At 41.9% G+C, this 20240-nt stretch overlaps 1 protein-coding gene across 1 annotated transcript in view; it reads left to right on the top strand.

The window, feature by feature from the left end:
* Nucleotides 1–758: 758 nt before the first annotated feature.
* LOC100559076 (transcription factor CP2-like protein 1) overlaps nucleotides 759–20240 on the top strand; it is a 44465-nt gene continuing 24983 nt past the window's right edge. The window contains exons 1-3 of the mRNA XM_003222439.4: nucleotides 759–939; nucleotides 7185–7339; nucleotides 16646–16719. Coding sequence (XP_003222487.1) covers nucleotides 857–939; nucleotides 7185–7339; nucleotides 16646–16719 — 312 coding nt within the window. The 5' untranslated portion in view covers nucleotides 759–856. The remainder of the gene's footprint in view (nucleotides 940–7184; nucleotides 7340–16645; nucleotides 16720–20240) is intronic.

Here is a 20240-nt window from a genome sequence, read left to right as displayed (position 1 = left end):
ATAATATTTAATTATAATAATTACTGGAGACCAGAGTTTGATTTCCTTCTTGGTCATAGAAACCCACAGGGTGACACACTTTCTCAGCCTCAAAGGAGACACTGAACAAATTCTGCCAAGCAAATCCCACAATAGGGTTGCCATGAATCAGAAATGGCTTAAAGGCCAGTAACAACAAGTGACAGATAAAGAAAGGGGTGCTGCTGCTGGGAGAAATGCACATTTTTAAAACTGGTAGATAATAGATAATAGATTTTTTTTAAAAAAAAAACCTATTGGGTTATTTCTCCTTTAAGTGGTTATTTTCTCCCAAATGTCTACATGTTCTTGTGATAAGATTTTTTTTAAAAAAAAGTTATGACAAATTTAGAAATTACAGATAAGTGTCTGTAAAAATCATAGACTTAAAACAGCAATTTTATTACTACTGGGTTTCATCCACCAGCTGCCTTTACCTGCTTGGGCTTGTTCATATGTCTATTTCTCCCTTTCAGTACAGTCACCCATGTCGCTTTTTAATGAAGTTATGGGCAAAGAACTGCCTTCAGCCTTCTTGGCTCCAGGAAAAAGACAGGTGGTGTGGTCAGAGTTATTCATACCTCTGGTCCTCCGGAGGAAAGGCAAAGTTGTAAAAAGTTGTTATCCAAAGCATCTCACCCTTGGCCAATCAGACAATGTCTCTCTTTGAACACACCTACCTGGCTATCAAGGGCATAAAAAGAAAAGAGATAGTGTTTCTATCCAGAGGAGCAGCCTACTGCTACAGGGTGGAGACCTTTCTTCTGCATTGTTCTTTGTATCTGTCTTTGCTTCTGACATTCTTGCAGTCCAGCTTTTGGGGAATCCACCACCAACCATGCTTTTCTGGCACAGCCAACCCGACCATTACTGGCCAAGCCCAGGGGAAATGTATCCTTGCTCTGGCAGCAATCTGATAAGGTGAGAGGACTTCCTTTATCTCTCCTGCCCTTTTCTTGCCGAAGCTGGACACCGGCCAGAAACCAAAGCCCAGAACAGGCTGGGCAGGAATGCAGAAAAGAGCCTGCATTTCTTCAGGTGCTTCGTAGGATGCAAAAAGCTGCTTCACTGGAACATGTTTACCGAATGCAATGTTCTCTAAACATTCATGAGCAGTGGATAACAGGGATAGCCCAGTCTTGTTGTGTGTCCTCTCTTCATTTTTAATATTCTGAGATATTTTCCTTTTGTTTACCACCAAGTCGACTTTGAATTATGCTGACTGTATGATTGAGAGACCTGACCCCCAAGAGCTCTGGTCATCAACTGCCTTACTCATATCTTGAAGAATCAAACTGTGGCTTCCTTGCTTGGACCAATCTTACTGCTATCCTTTCCCCCCCTACTGCTTTGCCATGATTATTGCCCTTTCCAAGGGATTATGTTGTTTCGTGATCTCCCAGAATATTTCGGTTAGTATGGCTACGTGTCCTATGAATGACAACTTACAAGCATCAGACATTTGCCTCTGAAAATTCATACAACCTGTTGGAAAGCCATCTAAGCTTGGCTCTTCACTCTGCCATGTGGTAGTGAGTTCCATAAATGTATGAAGGAAATTAAACTTTGACATTGAAGGACAACAGCTGGACTCAACTATGTTGAGATGTTTTGATGCAGTGGTTCTCAACTTGGGGTCCCTAGATGTTTTTGGCCTACAACTCCCAGAAATCCCAGCCAGTTTACCAGCTGTTAGGACTTCTGGGAGTTGAAGACCAAAATTTTCTGGGGATCCCAGGTTGAGAGCTAGTGTTTTAGTGACTTCAGGGATTGAATTATTTTATTTTCTTCTTGGATCCAACCTCTTCATCTATCTGTGCCTGTAAGATCTGTACAGCATGTGTCACTGCTCTTCCCTAAAGCTCCTTTAGAAAGGTCTTCACTCCCAATTCTCTCTCTTGTCTTCTTCCTTTCATTGCTCTGTGTACACAGTGCCTTGGACACTTGTAGCCAAGGGGGGAGGGGTTAGAGGTTCCACCCCCCCCCCCACCCCCCGAAATATTTCAGGTTTTAGAAAAAAATTGGTTTACTCATGAATTTTAACTGATTAACCAAATTTTAACTGATTAACCATGAGTGTCCACTGAAGTTTATTGATGGATTCCTAAATTATTTTGCGTTATGGAACTACTCTTTATGATTTGCTAAAAAAAAAAAAAAGTTTCAACCCCCCCTTCCCCCCCCCCCCCCGAATTTTTTTCTGGCTTTGGCCCTGCTCTTGGCTATCTTTAGTGTGGGCAGATGCAAAATAAGTTCAAAGCTCCTATACCTTGAATAGCGGTGTCGAAGAGGATATGCAATACCTAAAGGTGCAATAATCCTGTCCTCCTTCACAACTACCCCTTGACTGTCGTTTTGATTCTGCCTCATACTCCTATATACCTTCTATCCTGTTGTTGCTATGCTTGAGACATATTTCTCTATTATGTTATCTCCTCCTCATGAGCCAAGTACTATAGTAAAGCTTTTCTTGGTCTACATGAAAATCTCCTTATTCCATTACCTGCACAGCTTCCCTTCCCATACTCTCTTCTTCATCCATATCATGAACATATCTAGGAACCTTGTCCAAGCCCTGGAAAAGACAACTGAGTTTGTGACAGGTGACTGACAAAATGTGAAAAACCTACCATTTTAAATAATCACTTCAGGCTAACCTTGCCAAAAGTGAATGAGTTGTTCTTTTGTTTCTAAATATGTCTCTATGCTGTGTTACAGCCATACACTTGAGCTGTTATGGGACATAGTTCTAACTGGGTATTCAAGAGATGGGTGTCAGATAAACAATATTTAGGAAATATGAGGAATTTCTGTAAAGAATTTATAATGAAGAAACTGATTTAGTCAAACACGTTTAGGCTGGATCTACACTGCTCTATATCCCAGGATCTGATCCCAGATTATCTGCTTATCCCAATTTAAATTTATATAATCCAGTTAAAATCAGATTATTTGGAATCTGATCCTGGGATATAGAGCAGTATAGATCCAGCCTTAGTGAGCAGTATGGCTAAATATGGAGAGCATTTCCAAAAGTCTTTTTTGGAGTTTACTGTCATTTCCTGAAGTGTAGTGGTGAACCAGAATCCTATGTTTCTGCCCATTGAGGCTTTTGGCTTCCAGATCAGTGAAGCAGTTAATCCATTCTGGGTTTTGGCCTGAATGTTAAAGGGTCTATCTAAGGTGATGAATCCTGTTCCCCAACTTGGAAAACTCCTTTAACATTCAGAGTAAAGCAAAGAGCAGGTTCACAATCCCACTGATGCGAGAACCATTTGCTGTCACTCATATAGAAGTAAAGGGACAAGAAAGGCTAATCCATTCTGATTAAAAAGACCAAAAGGTTCAAATTTTGTTCCTGTTCTTTCTATTTTATGTTTTGTTTATCCCAGAGTATTTTCTGTCAGCTCCTGGTACAAGCAAAGCCTAGCTCCCCTGGCCGATTTACTTTAAACCAGTATAACATTGAAAAGACCAGGAACAAAATCTGGGACTTCCCAATCAACCTAGATGTGTCTGAAGCTGTTGTAATGTAGGAGGGTGTAGTTTCTTTCTCCACAACTATCTCCTCCCCCTTTTTCCAGAACTGTTTATGCACTAGTAAAGGTATATACCAGTAGACGGGCTAATCATAAAATTTAATGCCTAGTAACCTTTGTACAAGTTTACTCTGATTTTACAGTTTCTGTTACTCACACTCCAAAAATACCCCTCCATCCCCCAGAAGTGTCTGTAGGCCTCTTTAGGTTCTTTTGTGCAATTCTGTGATATATTTCTGGCCCAAATATTATCAAAATATATGGTTTGCTATCATCAGTTTGCACATGCGTGTGTGTTTTGGGACGTATCCCTCACAAATACAAACGTTTTACTGTATATTTATTTCTGATGTGTGTGCAGAAGTTCACCTAGTGGATTAGAAACTGAAAGGGAACTACACCTGTGGTTTCATTTACCCTCACCTGTCAAAGTATAGTCTCCCTATGCATTTTTTAGATCCTCCAAATGATTCCATGTTATGCTTCCAGCAGAGGTTGCTCATTTAATAGAGTTTACTATTACCTGCTGTTTTGTGTATCCACATGAAATATTGGAATGTATTCCCCACAGATATGAGGGGAATAACTACATATCTGTCTTAACCAATGTCAGGGATGGAACGACTGCTTGCCAACGCCCCCTAAGGTGACTGAGCTTGTGGGCAAAATGTCAGCACCATGTCATTGCTCCTATGTCCCCAAGATGACCAGGCTTGGGAGCAAAGTGGAATCCTCTTGCCATTGCTCCTATATCCTCTAAGGCAGTGTTTCTCAACCTGGAGGTCAGGACCCCTGGGGGGTTCACAAGGGGGTTCAAAGGGATTGCCAAATACCATTGTTTTCAGTTGGTCATGGGGGTTCTGTATGGGAAGTTTGGCCCAATTCTATAGGTGGTGGGGTTCAAGGGGCTCTTTGATTGTAGATGAACTATAAATCCCAACAACTACAACTCCCAAATATCAAGGTCTATTTTCCCCAAACACCGTCAGTGTTCAAATTTGGGCATATTGAGTATTTTGGCCAAGTTTGGTCCAGAACCATCATTGTTTGAATCCACAGGGCTCTCTGGATGTAGGTGAACTACAACTCCAAAGCTCAAGGTTAATGACCACCAAACCCTTCTGGTATTTTCTGTGGGTCATGGGAATTCTGTGTGCCAAGTTTGGTTCAATTCCATCGTTGGTGGAGTTCAGAATGTTTTTTTTGGTGTAGGTGAACTAAAAATCTCATCAACTACAATTCCCAAATGGCAACATCAATCCTCCCCAACCCAACCAGTATTCAAATTTGGGCGTATCGGGCATTTGTGCCAAATTTGGTCCAGTGAATGAAAATATATCCTACATATCAAATATCTACATTACGATTCATAACAGTAGCAAAATGACAGTTATGAAGTAGCAACAAAAATAATTTTATGATTGGAGGTCACCACAACATGATGAACTGTATTAAGAGGTTATAGCATTAGGAAGGTTGATAATCACTGCTCTAAGGTGACCAGGCTTGTGGGTAAAGTGGCAGCCCTGTACTACTACTCCTAGATCCTCTAACATGGCTGGGCTGGGTGACAAGCTGGCAGCCCATGTCATTGCTCCTTTGTTCCCTAAGGTGATAAGACTTGGGGGCAGAGTAGCAGCTACATGTCATTGCTGCTATGTCCTCTAAGGTGACCAGGATTGGGAGCAAACTGGCAACCCCATGCCATTGTTCCTATGTCCTCTAAGGTGACCAGGATTAGGGGCAAGGTGGTAGCCCCATGCCATTGCTCTTATGTCTCCTAAGGTGACCAGGATTAGGGGCAAGATGTAAGCCCCATGCCATTGCTCTCATTTCCCCTAAGGTGACTAGGCTCGGAGGCAAAGTGACAGCCTCCTGCCATTGCTTCTAGATCCCCAGATTTGGCCTCCTTCTCACCCCATAGCTAACCTGTTGTTCCCAAGTGCACGGAGGGACATTGTTTGCTCTATCAGTGCTGTGATAAAATTAGCTGTCAAGAAAATTGTGCTCTATATATTGAAAGGGGGATGAGGGATAATCGGTGTCATTCAGCTGCTAGTCCCAAGTCTACAAAGTTCCATGTAACCCAGGTCGTCTTACTTCTGATTGTATACACTCAACTACTGATATAAATTAAGATCCTTGCATAATGGAAACCAATACTTTGTTTCAGTTTGATATAAATGCATTTTGTTTGTAAATTGAAGAATCATCTCTATGGTGTCAATAACAAAAAAAAAGTTGAAATTAGGGAGAAACTCATTTTAAGTTACACACAGTTGGTAACAGTATTTCCTTTGGAGCCAAGCAAGATACATCAAAGCATTGAGTCTGTAGCAGAGGCACAAAGGGGATAAAAGAAAAAAGACAAGGCAAGACAACAAAATTAATTGAAGACTAATACTTTTTACAGTTCTTTGTATTAAGAGCATATCTGTGTAAGCTGGATACATATCCTTTTTGTATTGTTACTAACGTTTGAAAACAAATTTTTAAAAGAAAAATCCACAGTTAATTTGATTCAGTACCAACTAGAGGAAGCTCATTGCATTTATTCAATAAGATTGACGTAAGTGCTGACTTACAATTCAGTAATGGATTTAATTGGTCTTCTCCGGTTGGGTCACTTCAGTCTGGTCACTTCAGAAGTAACATTCAAATGAATCTTTGTTTAGAAGGGAAATTGCCTCCCTTCCACCAGGAGTGAATCTACACTGTAGAATTAATGCATCTTGACACCACTTTAACTGCCATGGCTCAATGCTTTAGAATCATGGGAGCTGTTGTTCAATGAGGCACAATCACTATTTGCCAAAGAAGGTTAAAGATCTTGTAAAATTACATTTTCTGTGATTCCACAACATTGAGCCACAGCAAAGTGGTGTCAAGATGCACTGATTCTATAGCACACAAAAAAACGCTTGGCTGTAAAATACTGTACTGTGTAATTGGCACACAGATAGCCAGAAATATACTCATTTGTTTCAGCATCCTTTCATTTGCTGCCCTAAGACTGGAGAACTAAAAGGTTATGGCACATTCTGATCAGGCTCTAGAGGACTTTGGGAACTTGCTTCTCAGGAAGAACATCAGGAAAAGGAAGAAAAACATATTCATCCCATTCATCAACTAGAGAAAGTGTCTATTGCTTCTCTCTTCCCTCCTCCCTTCTTTTATCTTTATTACCTGTTACAATATGAGTAGGGACTGGCTTAGTTTTCAATATACGAGCCATACTGCTTTGGAATGTGATGGAGTCTCCTTCTCTGGAGGCTTCCAAGCAGAGGTCATCTGTTTGGAGAGCTTTGATGATATTTTCCTGTGTGGCAGAATGGGGTTAGACTAGATGGCTCTTGGGGTCTCTTCTAACTCTATGATTCTATGACTATGACCATTTTAGGCACTTGTGTATTTCAGAATAATAGCGATTTTAACATAATAAGAACTACAGCTACTTGCATGCAGTGAATCACTGAAGGGACATGTCTGCAATCACAGTGTGTGACTTTATAGCTGCAGCCTACTTTCCCCCTGCTGTAGACATTTTCTAACTTGTGAATGAGAGAAATGTTATTTGAAGAAACTTGCCAAGCCTCCCATTTTGACAAACATTTTTGTTGTCTTCAGGGAACCTCTAGCATTGCCATTCTTGAAGCAAGAGGACCCAAACAGTATTTCAACATCAGCCGAACAACACTGTCCATCTTTCCAATACATTCTGTGTGCTGTTACCTCTCCAGCTGTTAAACAGCATGAGGAGACCCTCACCTATCTGAACCAGGGTAAGGTCTATGGCAAATGCTTGCATGAGAGTAAATAATACAGTATATTGTGGACTGTGTTGAATTTGCCTGTAAGAAGGAATTGAGCATTGCATAGATGCTCCCCCCTGGTGGTGAACATAAGGCATGCTGTCTCTAGACTTACAAAATAAATAGATTGGTTTCTCAATATGTATAAGGTGGTTGAAAATATGGAATGTTTTTGACTTCTTTTTGAACTAAAAGCAACTTTGGGTTTAGCCCAGTGGTTCTCCACCTGTGGGCCACGGCCCAGCAGTGGACCATGAGAACGAAAATCCAGTCTGCAAACCACCTTCTTTCTTTATTTATTTTATCCATTTTTATTTCTGCTCCTTTCCGCAGAGCTGATCATTTCATTGGATAGACCACATCAGCTCTAGATTATTAAATATGGTTTTCTGTGGGCGAGTAGATGGCGACTACTGGATGGCATATGTTCTGTATCAGAAACTAGAACTGATGTGTCTATCCAATGCAATTTTCTGAATCAGCACCCCAGATAACCAAACCAAATCTAAAGTTGACCAAAAACTGATTCGTAACCATCTTGGTACTAATGTTGGATAGTGGTCCCTGGTCAAAGTGGTCCCCGGTGAAGTGATCCCTGGTCAAAGTGGGCCCTGGTCAAGTGGGCTCTTGTCAAGGTGGGCCCTGGTCAAAGTGGGTCTTAGTCAAAGTGGGCCCTGGTCAAGTGGGCCCTGGTTAAAAAAAAAGGTTGGGAACCACTGGTTGAACCAAAGATGGCTTTTACTGTCCGGGGTGCGGATTTGAAATGAATGAGTCTAGAACTGTAGTCTTGGCAGTCTGTTCTTTTTAATATCTTTGCGTATTGAATGGGGATTTCTTGATTTGCTAAATAAATGAATCCCCTAACATGCCACTTGATTTGGCTGTCTGATAATTACAAGTTGCCTATCAGATTTTGTCACATGCTGGCTGAAAAGAAATGCCAGGTGCTGATGCCATATCCCAGGTTTTCTTTAAATGTCAACTCATTCAAAGAGTAGCACCTCTAGTCTAGGTGATGGAATTTTTTTGAAGTAAAATTATTTCCACTTGATTATCCATATGTAAATATGAAGTGTGATGATGTCAAATATAATTACATTAAAACACTTTTCATTTCGGTGGGATAAAAATAAATAGCTGGCCCATTTTATTAAATTGGTTCATCTTAATATTCCTTCACATTTCTCAGATAAGGGAGCTCCTGGTGGCGCAGTGGGTTAAACCACTGAGCTGCTGAACTTGCTGACCAAAAGATCGGCTGTTTGAATCTGGGGAGCGGGGTGAGCTCCCACTGTAAGCCCCAGCTTCTTCCAACCCAGCAGTGTGAAAACATGCAAATGTGAGTAGATCAATAGGTAGATCTCTGGCAGGAAGGTAACGGCACTTCATGCAGTTGTACCAGTCACATTACCTTGGAGGTGTCTACAGACAACGTCGGCTCTTCAGCTTAGAAATGGAGATGAGTACCAACCCCCAGAGTCAGACACGACTAGACTTAACGTCAGGGGAAAACCTTTACCTTATCTTTCTCAAATAAAAGAAAAGGAGGGAAAGATAGTAGTACCCAATGACCCAAGTCCAATTTAAAGCACAATTTACTTCTGAGTAAATATGCATGGCATTGTGTTGTATAAATATCCCTTTCCCAATATGCTATTTATATTATCTATACATCATTTCATAGATACTCTTTCTTTCTTTCCACTTACCTACCACACCTTTCCAACAGCTGTACAGATGGCTTTTGTACACAGTTATAAATGTCAATCTGGTACTAAATTACATTGATTTCAATGGGGCATACTCTCAGTTGAGTGGTAGCGGTTGGGCTTTCCAAAAGCTTTGACATACAACTCCCATCAGTGCCATCTAGCATGTCAGTGACAAGGTATTAAGAGAATCATAGTGAAAAACATCTGGAGGGCCAAATGTTCCCCAGTCCTGGTTTGAAGTTATTCATATGATACTGTTTAATCATTCCAGAAGTAATCATCATTCTTTAGGCTTTCATTACCAATAATTGATTGTTCTCTCCAATACAGTTACCATATATTCTCATGTATAAGTTAACCTCATGTACAGGCCAAGGGCAGGTTTTGGGGCCAAAATTATGGATGTTTATATGACTTGTAGATAGGTCAAGAGTCATTCCATGGAGAGAGAAAACCACAAATGCTACCTCAACATTAGCCAGCTCAGGCCACCACTTCCATTTCCTCACCCAGGCATTTAGAAAGGCCAGAAGCGGCACCATGACAAAGAGAGTAGAAAGGCTTGGTGCTTCTTGAAGGTTCTCTTGGGACACATACGCTTGTGTCCTTCACCCCTATATTCAAAAAAGAGATGGTTCCTTTTTTGATAAAAGCTAAGGTGCAGTACTCACATTCACAATATGAGCTTATGTGTTCACAAGAACTTACATCCAGCTCTTCAGATTATTGGGTTGCTGTGGGTTTTCCAGGCTGTATGGCCATGTTCCAGAAGCATTCGCTCTTGATATTTCGCCCACATCTATGACAGGCATCCTCAGACGGTGTGAGGACTTTTGGAAACTAAGCAAATAGAGTTTATATATCTGTGGAATGCCCAAGGTGGGAGAAAGAACTCTTGTCTGTTTGAGGCAAGTGTGAATGTTGCAACTGGGGAATTCCAGAAGAGAAACAATCAGGGCCAGCTGTCACCTCCAAACAATGGATTCCTCCAGGCAGGAAACAGCCAGGCCTTGAAGCTGCAAGGCCATTAAATGCTAATCAAGGTGGCCAATTGTGACATTCACATTTGCCTCCAACAGACAAGAATTCTTTCTCCAATCTGGGACATTCCATAGATATATAAACCCCACTTGCCTAGTTTATAACAGACCTCACCACCTCTGAGGATGCCTGCCATAGATGTGGGCTTCTGGAACATGGCCATACTGCCTGGAAAACCCACAGCAACTCAGTTATTCCGGCCATGAAAGGCTTCTACAACACATCTTCAGATTATGTTGGATTGCCACTCCCATTACACTGTGTAACATGATTGTTGTTCCTGGATTATATTTGTAATTTCTCAGTTGGTTCTGTCATAAAATCATGGGAAACGTAATGGATTAAAGCCTTGTGACTTGAAGATTGGGTTGCTGACCTGAAGACTGCCAGGTTCGAATCCCCCTTGGGGAGAGTGCAGATGAGCTCCCTCTATCAACTCCAGCTCCATGTGGGGACATGAGAGAAGCCTCCCACAAGGATGGTAAAAACATCAAAACATCCGGGTGCCCCCTGGGCAACATCCTTGCAGACGGCCAATTCTCTCACACCAGAAGCAACTCAGGTTGCTTCTGACACGAAAAAAACAAAAAACAAATATCTCATTGAGTCTCAACCAATTCATCATAGTTTGTTGTGGCCACAAAATTGAAGTTTCTGGAGTATAACAACTATTTTCAAAATAAACTAAACAGTAATTAAACAGGAAATAGTACTTTCAAACCAGGAACAGAATTTATTTCAAGTTTTGTTACATAATTTTTTATGCTGTGTGCTGATGAAAGTTTTAGGCCAGCATTATTGGGTGAATTTCATTTCCCAAACCTGTGCTACAAAGAAAACTAAAGGGGCTAGGACTCGACCTCTGTGCTGATTGAAGACTGCATCTTATTTTTCCCATGAAATTTTCCAACGAGGCTCATTGACAAGGCTTGTTTTTCAGTAAAGATTAAGAGGATTGGACTGCAATTCATACATTTTTCCTCTTTCAAAAGGATGTCAGCATTTAGGACTTGTGCTGTGATGAGCTCTAATGGGCTTCTGTATGTTATTCCATTCCAAAGTTGAAGTGCCTGCTCCATTTACTTTGAATTTCAGATGCCTGAGCCTTTGCCAAGAGAGTCATATGAGCTCACCCACAGCACACATAGGATATGACCCAGACTGGTTTTTGACAAGCCATGGCAAATGCCCGAAATGATTCTGTGAAGACAGTGCACTATAAGCCTAGAAATAGCTGCTGTTTGTTCTTAATACAGGATCTCTACACTCTAATTATTTTCCAACACAGTTCACAACAAAATGTGAAATTGCACTTGTGGCAAAAAAGAAAACAAAACACAAACCCCTCACATACGCCCTAGATTTTGAATTCTGAGAGGCAGCTTTCTATTTGAAACATTTTCATTATTCAATAGATTTCACCAAGCAGGAATACTTAGAATGCATACAGCACTTTTCTAAAAAGCTTAGAGCATTCCATAGGCATTGCCTTGATGTGAGGCTCTGAATTAATTTCTCATCTGAATCGAAGGTGCTGGTGGTGACATTCAAAGCCCTGAGTAGCATGGGACCTTGATGTGTGAAAGAGCACCTCTCTCTTTTTATATATCTGCCCAAGAACAGAGATCTGCAAAGAGATGCCTTCATATCCCACCAGCGAGAACAATGCAGTATGTTGGGATAGGTATGACCCCCATATCCATGGAGAAAATGTTCCCATTATTTTCCTGGATGTGCAAAACAATGGATAATAGTGAACTCTTTGAAATAAAGGTCTTCTGGCCTTAGTATACTAGAGTCACACTGGAGGACCTAGAACAGTTGTTCTTAACCTGGGGTCCCCAGACGTTTTTGGCCTACAACTCCCATAAATCCTAACCAGTTTACCAGCTGTTAGGATTTCTGGGAGTTGAGAGCCAAAAACATTTGGGGACCCCAGGTTGAGAACTACTGACCTAGAATATGTCTAGAGATGACAGATGTAGACAAATACCAAAATAAGACTAATTCCTGTATTACAGAGGTTCTCAACCTGTAGGTCCCCAGATGTTTTGGCCTTCAGCTCCCAGAAATCCAAACAGCTGGTAAACTAGCTGGGATTTCTGGGAGTCGTATGCCAAAACACTTGGGGACCCACAGGTTGAGAACCACTGCTGTATTAGACTCGAGTTCAACCTTGCCTTGTGTATATTTGGAGTGTTTTTACCCTTGTTTTTACCCATATGCATCCAGCATTGCACTCGTCCTGCTTTTAAGTTTATGAATCTCCTATGCACCTTTTCATCCAAGCAAATTGGGTCTTTGGACCATAATAAAGATTAATTGATTGATTGAATATGTTTAGAGATGACATACCTTGCCAAATGTAACTGAATGACATTGCAGATACAGGTCCCACAGACACATAGGTGAAACTTTACTTTCTCTTTGGAGGCCTCATTGGTGCCAGATTAGTTTCCTTTGAATGCCAAGTTAAAACATGACTTTTTATTAAAGCTTTTGGAGCATAATCTTTTTTTAAAGTATACTTATACTTGGTTTTAATTATTTGAGACATTCCTACTATTTTAAGTTCAATTGCTAAGCATGGGATGGGACCAAGCCAAGGATCTCATTAAGCAATGGATCTTGGACATAGAGCGTCAATTGGACTTAGCCTGCGCCCCAGCCTTTAGTGTTAGTGAAGCTAATAGATATCTCACCGCCCTCATTGCATACCTAACAAGCCTGGAGGTGCCCAAACACCGAAGGGCTTTCACCCTGGCAAGATGCCATGCCCTCCCATCAGCTGTATTAGAGGGGAGGTATCAAAAGACCCCCTTCAAGGAGGTCTTCTGTTCAACCACTGTTCTAGGTACTCCAGTGTGACTTTAGCATACTAGGGCCAGAAGGCCTTTATGCCCATGTGAGTGAGAGAATTAGAACTAATCTCATTTCTCCATGGCTTCTTAAATGCACCGAAAAATTTTATACCAACCTGCTGTTCTTGGACTCTAGCACTACAATAACTTACAGTGTTACTAGGTTATGCACTGCAGCTCTTAAAATTCATTGGATGATGATTGACCTTGCAGGGCAGCACCCTGACGGGAGCACGGCTGGAGCAATCTGTTGCAGCCAAGGTGCTGCTGGACTTGTAATGTTCCCCTCCCTCTTCCTCTAGTGCTCCCCTTGTATTTTATCCCTCCTCCTACCCTGTTTCCCCTAAAATAAGACATCCCCAGAAAATAAGACCTAGTAGAGGTTTTGCTGAATTGCTAAATATAAGGCCTCCCCCAAAAGTAAGACCTAGCAAGGTTTTTGTTTGGAAGCAGGCCATCGAACAGAACACCAGAGTATGAAGGATCGGTAAATGTACGTACCATAGAGTATTGTACATGGAAATATTGGTAGTAACAAAAAATTCTTGATAGGATTCACAGTTTGTCTGGTTATGTTGGTTTGTGATGACAACTACTGTACAGTATATAATAAATGTTTGTTTTTTGGGGGGTTTTTTTGTTCAACAATAAATGTGAATTCTTCTTCATGGAAAAATAAGACATCCCCTGAAAATAAGACCTAGCGCATCTTTGGGAGCAAAAATTAATATAAGACACTGTCTTATTTTCGGGGAAACACGGTATAAGACTTCTCCCTTTTGGTCCCATACCTGCTATGTTAGGGTAAAGGTAAAGGTTTCCCCTGATATTGTCTAGTCGTGTCTGACTCTGGGGGTTGGTGCTCATCTCAATTTCTAAGCCGAAGAGCCAGCTTTGTCCGTAGACACATCAAAGGTCATGTGGCCGGCATGACTGCATGGAATGCTGTTACCTTCCCTCAAACTGCTAGGTTGGCAGAAGCTGGGGCTAACAGTGAGAGCTCACCCCATTCCCCGGATTCAAATCGGCAACCTTTCGGTCAACAAGTTCAGGAGCTCAGCAGTTTAACCCACTGCACCACAGGGGGCTCCACCAGCTATGTTAACTATGTCTTTAAACAGTACTTTTAAAAAAGGCTGTTTTCTAATCTTTTTTGTAACTGCCTCTCTAGGGAACTGTGTTTCCTCATCCCAGGGCATTGTGCCCCTCTCTGTGTTGGTTATGGACCATAATAAAGTCTTGTTCTGTTCTAAGTTGGAGTTATCCCTTTAATATGCATTTATGCCATTTAAATTATTTTATCATTATCATCCACATTTATTTTAAATTGTTTATATTAGTCTTGGTCCCACCACAAAGGGTGGAATAAAATTTGAAAATAAATACACAGCTGAGCACTCTTGATCAACCTATGCTATAAGTTAGACCAGCATCATTATACTTTGTCAGATTACAGACTGGGACTGTGCAAATGCTAGACATTAGAGAAGCCACTAAGCAAAGGGTTGGAGTTAATTTGAATGTTGGCCACTCACAGTGTATTTTCTTAGCACTATAGCTATGCTAATATTAGACATCAGAACAGACACTGGGCCCACATGAGAGGTGTAGCAGAGGAAACATACAAAGAAATATAGTTATCAATCTCTCCCTATTATATGTTGGAGCACTTGGATAATTGATGACGGTTCCATGCTCTGGCAAGTGAATGTGACAGTAATAAAAATCCTAGGAAAGCTTCAGACTAAAACATTTATCATAATTTCCGTGGACAATGGCTCACATCACCAGAGGCATGAAGCGTCATCTATAATTTCACTTGGTGTACACAATGCACATGATTGGGGTGAGATTGTAGATGGTGAAGTCAATGGGAAATTGTATACTTAAAGTTACATTATTAGCACTTGGCAATCAAAAAGCTGTTGCTGATGAAATGGGCATATAGCCTATAAACCCCCATGTGGTCTAATAAACTTGTAAGTCTTTAGAATTCTACAGGTCTCTTGCTTATTTTTGGTGCCACCAATTAAAATGGCTGTATTTCTTGGAAATAGTAATAACAAGGTTTTTAAACGCTGTAATCATCATTCTCCAGATGTGTGGGACTATGTTCCTCTTAATTTTCAGCCATCATAGTGAATGGGAATGATGGGACTTGCTGTCCACATTTGAAAGGTGGCAGTGTGGGGAAGATTGCTTTAAATGACACTAGTTTCTGTGTATTGTTCTAATTAAAAGCTAAATATAATCTTTTGGATGATTTAAGATCTTTGGTTAAACCAGGGAAGGGTGCTGTGTAGGCCTCCAGATGCTCAACTGCAACCAATTCTAATCCGCATAGCCAATGGTGAGCAATGATGACCACTGCAGCCCGACAACAACTGAAGGATCCAGTCTATAACCAATTGATATTCCAAACTAGATTAAACCCATGATTGAATGGTTTAGCCAGCAATTATGTACATTCTGTTCAGTCAGTGCATTTCCCCTAGTTTACACTAGCAATTGGATCTAGATCAGCTTGTTTATTCTAAGATCATACAGCAGGATGTAAGCAACATTGAATTTAATGCTGCTTAGTCCTATATAGGGAGCCCCTGGTGACACAGCGGGTTAAACCGCTGAGCTGCTGAACTTGCTGACCAAAAGGTCAGTGGTTCAAATCTGAGTAGCGGGGTGAGCTCCCGCTGTTAGCCCCAGCTTCTGCCAACCTAGCAGTTCAAAAACATGTAAATGTGAGTAGATCAATAAGTACCGCTCCGGCTGCACTCCATGCAGTCATGACGGTCACATGACCTTGGAGGTGTCTATGGACAACACTAGCTCTTTAGCTTAGAAATTGAGATGAGCACCAACCCCCAGAGTCGGACACAACTAGACTTAACGTCAGGGGAAAACCTTTACCTTTACCTAGTCCTATATAACTATACAATGTGACTTCCATATGTACTTGGGATACATTTCAACCCCAAATCCCCATGGATACCTGAAACTACAGATAAAAGTAAACCCTATATATTGACTATACTTGGACTGAAAGTATAGCATAGAATAGCACTGCAGGACCTAGAGAGACCCATGAACAGTTCTGAAAGGAATATTTTTTTGTGGAGAGAGTAAGTGAAACTATAGATATTAAATCTATGGATAAGGGGACTTTACCATATTTAAGACTGCAGCCATATTCCTATAAATTTAACAGTGAAATTTGATTAGTCATTTGTTTTGAGTGTTTGCTTTATGATGGAGTTTGTAGCCAAAGAATCAGGTATTAACATAATCTCTCTTTTTTCATCGCTCGTACTGGTCTTGTAATTCCAAGGCCCCTTCTACACAGCTGTATAAAATCCAGATTATCTGCTTTGAATTGGATTATCTGTCAGTGTAGATTCCGCTAATCCAGTTCAAAACTGATAATGCGGATTATCTGCCTTGATATTCTGGATTATATGGCAGTGTAGAAGTGCCCCAAGTCTTCCTAGGTTTTGTGGCTTGGGAGTTGTCACAGGGAACTCCTTCACATCAGAAGTTGATAGGATGGCACAGGTGAACTCTCACATAAAAGCAGATAGCACACCCACATAAAAATAATGGAACATTTGGGGTTGATATTTTGGATTTTTAGTCTTCCATTCCTGATTGAATCTACTCTTTTCCAGGACAGTCCTATGAAATCCGGATGCTGTGCAACCCAAAGATGGGAGAATTTTCAGAGGGACGTAAGTTGCTGAAGGTGAGGGTTGGGAAAGTGAAAATAGATGAGCATTTGTAAAATAAGAAATTCTGGGATGCTCACAAAACATGATCTCGCACTGTAAAATCAGCCTATGGAACCCATGGGTAAAGAGGAATATGAAGGTTGTTTGAAAATGATTCATTGAATATAAGAATAAGATGACTCATTGTGTCAGTTCAGGGCCGGCCCCACCATGGAGGCCACGTGAGGCGGCCGCCTCGGGCACAGGTCCCCGGGGGGCACTGTCAGGCTTCCCCCGCCCCAGCGGGGACCATGGGCTCACTCGCCGGTGAACAGGAAGGCCTGTTCGGTGACGAGCGAGCTCCACATGGCTGCTGCCGGCTGGGCAAGGCCAGCCAGGCCAGGGCGCACTGGGCGGGAGGCGGGGCACCGTCAGGGCGGTGCCCCCCCTCCCGCCCAGTGTGCCCTGGCCCCGCCTCTCACGCAGCATGGGAGGCGGGGTCAGGGCGAGTGGCACGGGAGGCGGGGCCCCGCCTCCCACGCTACTCCCTCTCGTCCGTCTGGCCTTTTCCAGCTGGCCAGACTGCAGCGGAGGTCCCTCCAGGCCGTGATCGCAATCGGGCCAGGGCGTGGGAGGCGGGGCCCACCGGCGCCGTGGGAGGCGTGGCCATGTGCCTCCCACGGCACATGGCCACGCCTCCCGCGGCGCCAGCGGGTGGGGGCGCTTTTCCCCACCCCCACTTAATATTTAAAATTATCTCCGGCCGGCCCTGTGTCAGTTGTATTGTCTTTTTGTACAAAGAAATTAAAACTTTTTGACTCCCAAATCTTGGATAACAACTGGCCAAGGATATTCTCATTAGGCTTTGTTTGTGGATCTTTTGGGAAAAGAATCTTTCCTCAAAGGTCAGGACACTAAAGTAGATCAGAATGAAATTGTCTATTCTGCAAGGCAAGGGGACTGTGTACTCCTGAGTAGCAGGGAGTTAGACTGGATGGCCTTTGTGGTCTCTTCCAACTCCATGACAGTATGAAATACTAATTAAGCCTAGCCCAATTTAATGTTTATGCAGCAAAAGCTAAAGAATCCTAGAAAGGAAAAGTCCAGACACCATATTTTATTTTTATTTCGTGTCAAAAGCATTGTACAATAAATACATTTCAAAATGATGCGGGGGGGGGGGGGGGGGGGGGAATCACAAGCAACTAAATATTACCTGTTCTGATGTCTTAGGCGAAGTTGACAATGGCTTTTTTTTTTTGCCAGACTAGCTGGTGGCCTAGGCAACCACTGTCTGAGCCATATGCTCCCCTCACTTTGAATCCTGTATTACTATCCCAGCTTCCCCAAAATAATGATTTTTTGTACTACTTTTCTACTCAGATGTTGGCCTAGCAGGCATTTCAAGAGTTGTAAAATAATGTACACCAAATGCTTCAAAGATGTAAATTCCCTCTTTTCCTCTCTACTGTTGTCTTACAGCGGTGATTGGAGTCATGCAGATCTTCAGATGTTGCTGAACTACAGCTCCCAGTGGTGAGGGAGGCTAGGAGCTGTTGTTCATCAACATCTGAAGATCCGCATGACTCCAATCACTACTGTAAGACAACAGTAGAGAGGAAAGAGGGAATGTACAGCTTTGAAGCATTTGCCATACATTATTTTACAACTCATGAAATGCCCGCGAGGATCAACCCAAACTTTTTACTGCCTGGGGTAAATGACAAGTTGTCTCCTGCTCCCCAAATCCACATATAATAGCCAACTATTTTAGCCACTGAATTTGACTGCAACATGAGATGAGGAGTAAAATCTTGTCCATACAGGTTCTCTATGGGACCTTCCAGACAGGCCCGAAATGCGGGACCCTGTCTAGCTTTTACCAGAAGCGTCCAAATGATACCTCCACTAAAAATGAATTAATGTGGTGCAAACCGGGTTTTATCAATTTACTCTGCATTAATTAAACACCTCAACAAATCTGGGTATTACTAAAAGGCTCAGGTTTGTTGATGTTCTGAGTTTCCACAGTCCCAGGGGTCAGTGTCCACAGCCATCCTGCTTCTTCAGGCTTTGAAAAGCTCAGAGGAGCAGAATGGCACCCATCCCTCCCCTCCAGCTCCCCATTTGGGGCCCCAAAATTACTGGAGAGGCTTTTCCTCCTTCATCCTTCCAACACATCATTTTCTCACGCGAGAAGGACTGTAGGGAGAGGCCTGTTCTGCCGGCAGGTGTCTCTGGTAAGTTTGGGAACCTAAATGGCGTGCTTCGGGGTGACTTCATGCCATCATGATTTGACTCAAGATAGCATGTAGCCACCCCCTCCCCCCGGTAAAGCCCAGGGTTAGGGGTAGGGGCTAAAACCCATGTGGAAGTGGGTTATTTTAACTAGTTTCTGCCCAGGTTTTAGTTATGCCTGGAGGCACCCTATGTTAGAAGGCTACAATGGCTATGATTACCTTTTTCTTAGCAGCATGACTTGATGGTTGATTTCTCTACCAAGGGAAGCTGAGGTTGCTTTACCGTGGTTGACCTTCCATGCAGACAGTTGAAATTGTAGTATTTTGCTTGCGTCTGTGTGTGTGTGTGTGTATACACACACACACACACACACACACACATAGTAGAGTCTCACTTATCCAAGCCTCTCTTATCCAAGCATCGGGATTATCCAAGCCATTTTTGTAGTCAATGTTTTCAATATATCATGATATTTTGGTGCTAAATTCGTAAATACAGTAATTACAACATAACATTACTGCGTATTGAACTACTTTTTTGGTCAAATTTGTTGTGTAACATGATGTTTTGACGCTTTTGTAAAATCATAACCTAATTTGATGTTTAATAGGCTTTTCCTTAATCCCTCCTTATTATCCAAGATATTTGCTTATCCAAGCTTCTGCCGGCCCGTTTAGATTGGATAAGTGAGACTCTACTGTATATGCGTTAGAACTGGTTTCTGCCTTGTTTTGTACATCCCTTCAAGGCTTAATTACAATCAATCAGTCAATAATTTACACAACACATGAAAGACATTTGGTTAGTTTGGAAAACACAAGGTAGGCTGCATGATATACAAAGTTATCTCCTCCAACAAATATTCCTCACTCTGCTTAATGATATAGCCTGGGCCAGCCTCTCATAATGGCAGCTGGCAGTCCCCTCTAGCAATCATTTCACCGGCTGTTGCAGCCACTGGGCAAATCCTCACCTTCTTTTCCTTCCTGTTTCATTTTCATCAGACAGCTTTATGGAAATGTTGCTTTACTTGTCCCAGATTTTAAAGTTCTGCTTTTCTTTTTTAAAAAACTTCTCATATCAGTTGGAAATAGAACTGCATCTGCCACTTTACCAACCAATTCTCTGTTATCCTACTTGGTCAGCTGTTTTCAAAATGTCCCAGTTTCTCTGTCCTTCTCTAACTATTCTCCTTCATCCTCCACTTACTCCAATTATTGTAAACTAGTTCAAAACACTACAGTTGTTTATATTCAGCTAATTCAATCATGGGTAAAGGAGAGGTTAAAACATAATTTTGCCCTTATTTGTTTGT

The sequence above is a fragment of the Anolis carolinensis genome, chromosome 6 (assembly GCF_035594765.1).
Source record: "Anolis carolinensis isolate JA03-04 chromosome 6, rAnoCar3.1.pri, whole genome shotgun sequence".
Lineage (NCBI taxonomy): Eukaryota > Metazoa > Chordata > Lepidosauria > Squamata > Dactyloidae > Anolis > Anolis carolinensis.
Note: the sequence above shows the minus strand (reverse complement) of the source record. Positions and strands in the feature narration are given on the sequence as shown.